Source organism: Plasmodium fragile (genome assembly GCF_000956335.1).
Source record: "Plasmodium fragile strain nilgiri unplaced genomic scaffold supercont1.86, whole genome shotgun sequence".
Taxonomy (NCBI): Eukaryota; Apicomplexa; class Aconoidasida; order Haemosporida; family Plasmodiidae; genus Plasmodium; species Plasmodium fragile.
Window position 1 is genome coordinate 21,492 of NW_012192666.1, and position 6,840 is coordinate 28,331.

The 6,840-nt window shown below is 48.7% G+C and overlaps 2 protein-coding genes across 2 annotated transcripts in view; both read left to right on the top strand.

Annotated features, from left to right (window-relative positions):
- Positions 1 to 3,275, top strand: part of AK88_04980 (uncharacterized protein) — a gene marked incomplete at both ends in the record, with an annotated part of 10,670 nt that extends 7,395 nt beyond the window's left edge. Inside the window, 5 exons of the mRNA XM_012482584.1 lie at positions 3 to 218; positions 1,224 to 1,283; positions 1,558 to 1,682; positions 1,848 to 2,643; positions 3,112 to 3,275. Coding sequence (XP_012338007.1) covers positions 3 to 218; positions 1,224 to 1,283; positions 1,558 to 1,682; positions 1,848 to 2,643; positions 3,112 to 3,275 — 1,361 coding nt within the window. The remainder of the gene's footprint in view (positions 1 to 2; positions 219 to 1,223; positions 1,284 to 1,557; positions 1,683 to 1,847; positions 2,644 to 3,111) is intronic.
- Positions 3,276 to 4,877: 1,602 nt separating this feature from the next.
- AK88_04981 (uncharacterized protein) overlaps positions 4,878 to 6,840 on the top strand; it is a gene marked incomplete at both ends in the record, with an annotated part of 5,871 nt that continues 3,908 nt past the window's right edge. Inside the window, 3 exons of the mRNA XM_012482585.1 lie at positions 4,878 to 4,952; positions 5,103 to 5,985; positions 6,495 to 6,716. Of these exons, the coding sequence (XP_012338008.1) occupies positions 4,878 to 4,952; positions 5,103 to 5,985; positions 6,495 to 6,716 (1,180 nt within the window). The remainder of the gene's footprint in view (positions 4,953 to 5,102; positions 5,986 to 6,494; positions 6,717 to 6,840) is intronic.

A 6,840-nucleotide genomic window follows, 5' to 3' on the forward strand; every position in this document is an offset into this window, starting at 1 on the left:
AGGTGGTAGTGGTGGTGGAGGAGGTAGTAGTGGTGGAGGTGGTGGTAGTCAGTTAACCTCTGGCTCCAGTAATCAGAATGATCAGGACACAGGGAATACTACCCAGGGGGGCACTAAGCAGTTCGAACTTGACCTCGCTTCACCTGCACTCAACATAGAAGGTGCCACAGGAGGATTCGTACCACCGGTTCCAGCAGATGGAGAAGTCAGTTCATCCGGTGAGACTCCACGTGACTATGCTGTCCCCGACCTGACCGGCATGGTCCTTACCGCCACTACTCCCGTGCTGTTTTTTCTCGCTTCCGTTATCGTCGCCCTTCTTGGTTATTCCCTTTGGAAGGTAATTATACACGGCAATCAGGGAATGCCGCACGTGCAGGATGTTTATACCTCAGAACATCCCAACCGGCTCCAATATATGATCGTTCGAACCAATATACTCCTACACTCGCGTTCATTCCTTGTATCCTACCGTCCCCACCCTTCTCTTTACCCCCCTTTTTCTGCTTAGTACTTTGCGCACCTCGCCAAACGACGACGCACGTTTCGCACCGTTCGTGACGTGCCGTCACCGCCACTCGACGAAGAAATTCTAGAGCATCTACAACGAGGATCGCCACCCGATTACGGCTACACGATAATTAGGGATACGCGGCCTGCATCAGGTGCCGCCCGACGACGACGCAACCGCGTGTAACAACGATTCGACGAAGTAGCGGATTGTACGAAAGGAGGAGGATTGTCTCTCCGAGCAAACGCGTCGACCAAAGCGGCCGAGTAAGCACGGCTATTGTGTGCGAGCAAACGTGGCCGAGTAAGGGGTATTCGACGAAGTAGCCGCGTGCCGGAAGCGTTGCCGGAGAAGCATTGACGGACCAGGCGTTGGCGGAAGAGGCGTTGACGGAGCCCAGCGTTGACGGAGAAGGGGTTGACGCAGAGAAGCGTTGACGGAGACGTCGTGACGCGATGACGGCAGCCACGACGGAAGAAGAATTTGATGTTGTTGTTGTTCGTTTTAGGTGTACGCACAGAGAGACACAGCGTGTGACGGCGTTTAGTGGACAAAGGGCGGCAGAGGGGGCGGCGGGCGTTATTCATGACGTTGTGTGTACGGTAGTGTAGTAGTACTTTGTTTTTTTCCTCTCTTTTTCTTTTTGTTTTTTCTAGTCTTTTTTCCTTCTGTTCCTTCTCTTCCCATTCTTTTCTTGCGCTTTCCCTTCTAGGTCCAAACAACTTAAACCCGGAACCCAGTCTCTGCATCCTGCGAACTTTGAGAAAGGAACGTGCGACCCAAACCTGTGTATTAGGGTGGGAGAAAGGGGGATGGTGACGTCGGACACACTAATTGTTTTTTGGTATTTTTTGTTTTTTCTATCATATGGATTATGTTGTTATAACTTGGAACAAGGATAAAGCGAAGTTTACGCTAGATTTATGTGAAAGAAAATATTTCCAACAGTATCATATTCTGCAAGGGAAAGCATAGGACTCGGGCACGTTGATTCTATACAGCAGGCATTAGGACCATCGCGTGATTTTGAGATGTCCGCAATATAGATATAATATTGGTATTTGGCAATTACAGTATCATGGCGAATAGTCAGCCAGGTGTGGCGGATTTCACACAGCACCTTAGGAAATGGTTCGAACGAAGAAAACTGCGGACGCACCAAGAATACAGTGTAAGACAAGGGCGCAGATGGCGCGACAGCGGGCGCGGCAGCGCAAGAGCTAGAGTCACACAACGGAATATAGGGGTATATGCATTCGAAAATAAAAACTGAGCGAGAATCATAGGCGACAGTGGTATATGTGGTAATAAACATATTATATTCGTATATCCGCAGGAGAAACTATGGATAGATATACACACTCTGTTCCAAGTGTTAGCCACAAGTATAAACAGCAGGGATACTTCCCGCGACGCCGTGTGCGAAACAGCAAACCCAGACTGGACGTTCAAGAAAAACAGGGCGCAATTACTGGTCTGCCGGCGTATTGTAAACATATTTTTATTTATGGATAGGAGACATAATTCTGGGGGAAAATGGGAAACGCTGCGTATATTTCCGCAGGATGCGGACTTTGAGGATTATGTTCGGTGTATGGTTGGGAACATTGCTATGGCGGAATTGTTTAAGAATAATTGTAGCGCAGGGGAAATTATTGCAGCGGTAGCCACGCACATGGACATGCTCAGGGCGTTGAGTGCACATAGTGACGGAAGTAAACTTTGCAAGGAAATGGGATACGAGACTCTAATGGTTGGATCGAAGTTTGTTGCAGCCACTATGGCAAGGTGGATACAACGGTGGAAACTGAAGTTTGGGGGAGGAAGTATTGAAGGGACAGCACAAGGAATGTGTCAGGCAGGGCCACAACATGGGGCACGGGGCAGGGACCCAGGAATACAAAGCGAGAGCAGTATACCGGCTGCTAGAATGTTTAACAAGCAGGATAACCTAGTACTAACGCAGTTAGTCGAACAAGGGCAGGATTTGGAACCGGAGAAGAAGAAGCAACTAGTGCAACAATTAACGGAAAACAGCGAACAGGACGGAGTATTCGCCGATATAATGGGCAAGATAACGGCCGCTGAGGAGAAAGTTAGCGCGCGCAGTGACATCCGGAAAGACAGCACAGGTACGGTACAGACAACGTCGCCATCACCACCAGGACCGACACATCACGGTAGGTGGGAATCGTCCCGGGTCGCTCCTGCACCACCAGCAGCTACAGAACTGTCGGCCACACCATCAGCACAGCCAGGGCAGATCGATGCGACCGCCACGAATACTAATATTACGGCTCGATACGGTCGCATATGGATGCCGCCACCACAACAAAACACGGCTGGCACAACACGCACATGCGGGGGAAGAGCAGCACAGCGGCCATGAGGCAGCCGCCCCACTTTGGTTGTGCGATGAGCGGCGAGCACGACGTCATCGGTAGCGGTAGCGGTGACGACGACGAGCGGACGACGAGATGACGGCGAAAACATAAGTGTACTGCTACCATCTAGTCCAAGGTCACCGAGTACGCAGTCCACCTCACCGTTCGCTTGCGGCCGCCTGACGCAGTTCACCGAGTCCATCTCGATCCATGCAGCCGACCCATGCATCGACCCACTGCATCCGCAACTGTACATGAAAAAACCGTTAACCGCTCAAACATGGATACTGATCCTGGCATTAGTCATAGAAGAATGCAAGGTCGAGAGTAGTATGCAACAGAAGGAGTTATATGTAGATGAACTACTGGACAAGCTCTGAAATTAGGAGGACGCGGCATATGCATGCGACATAACGCATGCTAACATTAGACCACTTGTACTTCATTATGTGATATACATAATGCATTTCGGGTTTACATTATTCTATATCTTCTTGTTTTTTTTTTCGTTTGGGTTTTCTGTTTACTTCTGTTTGCCTTTGCTGTTGTTTCTTTCTTGTTATGCTGTCCCCCTCTACTAATATACCTATGGGGCCTGGGTTGCAGAGGTTACATATATATAGAATATGTGCGTTGATACGACTTAGGTAGGAAGTTATTTGTTATGGCGTTGTGAGGGAGTACGTAGTGTAGTGTACTTTTTTCCCCCCTTGCTTTGACAGCACCAAGACGGCGGCAGCCACACGCACAAGCCTTGACGCGACACACGTTCACGCAGACGGTGTAACGGACAAGCGTTGACGGACAAGCGTTGACGGAGACGACGTTGACGGAGAACGCGTCTGACGGAGAACGGGTGTGACGGAGAACGGGTGTGACGGAGACGGCAGCGACGGCAAGGACGGCAGCAACGACGGTAGCAAGGACGGCAGCAGCATTTGATGTTGTTGTTCTTACTGCGGTTTTAGTGTACAAGGGATTTAGTGTACGCACACAGAGACAGTGTGTGTGACAGGCGTTTAGTGGAGACCGGTGTAGAAACGGGGGCGGGGGTATTCATGACGCGTTGTGTGTAGTGTACTTTTCCTATTTTTTCCTTTCTATTCTTTTTTCCGTTTTGGTACTTTGCTTGGGGAGATTGTTCATCTGTGGAAGCGAGCGCGTCTTCTGACTATTGTGTAGAGCATGCTGTTATGCATTTGTAAGCATATGTTGTTCTCTTGTTTTGCCTCTGGTTTTGCATTTTTTTTTATGGTTGTTCTTTTATGTTTATTCTTTTAATATAAGTACAGAGAACTCCTACACAGAACTTATGCAGCGCGGCACGGAAGAGCATATATATATATAGTTTCTGTTTTGCCAATATTGTTTTTCCTGTACTTGATTCATTTTGTTTTGTTTTTTCCCTTTTCTTAGGCGGCGTGTCCCTTTCCTTTTTTTTACTTTAATTTATGTATCACATAGTAACCGCATAAGAGTGAGATAGAGGATACATACAGGCGAACGGACGTAACGCCACTTCTACACTACACCATACGGAACCTTGTCTGCCTCATTGTGCACTAATTCCTGAGGGGCAACTCCAATGGTCGATAGTATTGTTAGGAATTGTTTTTTAGGTGCCCGTGTGATGAAACTCAGACGGCAGCGTGTTCCATCTGCTACAGCTTTTTCTCGGTATACACTATAGAGTGCAGTTCTCATACAACAAGTGTTAGAAATAATTATGTACAATGTTTTATGTAAAATTAGTCCGACATTTATCTTTGGATTTATTTATATCACATGCAGAGTTACCTCGACTCTACATATACGTGAAGCCTTATTATTCATTCCTGTCAATGACAGAATGTACTTCCAATGAGTTACATGTTCGTATGCCTACGGCACCTATGTGTACGATGCAAGTGAGCACGCATATTTTTCTGTCTGCATGTTCTATATTTTTAATGAAGAAATAATAACACATACATCATACTACCATGGAAAAATTTGTTACCGACGTTCTTGCATACTGGGCCACAAAGAGGGGACTATGGAACCAGAAGCACTTCGATGTACGTCATTCCATTAGTAAACGCACCCCTGGCAGCAGCAGTTTGTATGAATTTTAAGGATATTAATGTAATGAATGTGGGACACAATGGTAAACATTAGGAGTATACTATGTGTGTGTGTATTTTATTCCTTCACTATGTACGCTGCAGGAAATTCTGTGGAAGGACATGGAAACTGTGTTACGGGACTTCGTGCGGCATATAGAACGCACCAGGCACATATTGGACGCATTGGCTAAGAGCTGCGAGAACATGGGATGGGATTATAAGGAAAACGACACCGCCAAGTATATGGGACATACCGTAGGCGACGTACTGAAGTGCCGACTGATGGTAGGCGCATTATATTTCATGATGGATTGGCACGGGGCAGCAGGAACAGGGGCAGAACGGCGACACCAGAATGACGACCATTTTGAAGGAATTATGAAGTGCATATTGGTGCATGTTTTCGAGAGACTACTAAGTGAATCCACGTGTGGAGACTCCAAGGGCATAAGGTACGCATGGAAAATCATAGATAAAATGAAGATGCCTGGGGGGTTCGACGAAAGAACCTCAGGAGGCACATGCAAGAGGAACCAGTATGGGGATACGAATATAGGAAAAGGAGACCTAAAGGGGGCAGTTAAGGAATGGTTGAGGAACAATCCCACAGTAGCACAACAACTTGAACAGCTACGGGAACACAACGCTTGTAAAAGAAGGTGGAACAAAAACATGCGAATAGGGGACGCAATGGACGATGAGGATCCGAAGAAGGAACAGGTTACGCAAGGGGTACACATAGAGGGCCACTGGACAGACGTAGTAAAAAATGTTTTCACCACAATTGCAAACGCAGGGGACAAATTCAAGGAGGAACTCAGGGAACACAAGACGAAGGCCAGCGGAAGCGGAGCAACTATGAATGTACCGTCTGCCGCAGATGATACCGACGACGACGACGATGATGAGGACGACGATGATGATGATGAGGATGATGACGAAGAAGACGACGACCATGATGAGGATGCAGAAGAGGACGCGAATGGTAAGAAGAGTAAAGCAACAGAGTGCTACTCATACGGGGCAACAAGAACACGCACAATACGCACACGAATGCGGTCGAACAACAACATACGGCCGCATACTAACACGGCCGGCACCGTGACAGCCAAATACGTATACGGCGAATACTAACAAGGCCGGCACGGACACTACCGCCACCGTTACAGCCGAATATGGATGGACGGCCACCACGCACACGCGGCGCAACGCCACCCCCTCGTTGAGCCGAGCGAGCGGCGGCCCCCGTGTAGAAGAGTGTGGAGCGGCGACGACTGTGTAGCGCCGGCAGAGGTAGCGGTGACGAGCCACCGGTGACGAGATAACGGCGACAAATAAAATTGTACTGCTACCATCTAGCCCAAGTTCACCGAGTACGAAGTCCAGCGAGTCGACACGGCCGGTACGTGACCCAACCGTTCCGGCCCCCTTCTTTCTGTACCACTTGTGTCGTTTTTTTGTATCATCTTTCTACCATATTTCTCCTTTTTGTAGAGAAGACACCAACGAAGGACAAGAAGAGTGATCAAGGATCCACGGGACTTCAGGGCACAGGGGGGGGACGAGCAGGGCCTGCCGGACCAAAGGGAAATAAAGGTGATGAAGGACCGGAGAGACCTGCAGGAGCAGGATCAGAGGATGCGGACAAGTCAGCATCACCATCAGCACCTGCAGCAGGTTCAGGCGGAGAATCCGGGAAAGTAGGCCAAGGACCGGGTCAGGGACCAGGACCTGGACAACAACCCCCACCTCCACCACAACAGGAAGGATCACCGCCGGGGAACAATAGTAGAAAGGAGCCACCAGCATCCGCAGCCGGCACATCGGGACCTAAGGTGGA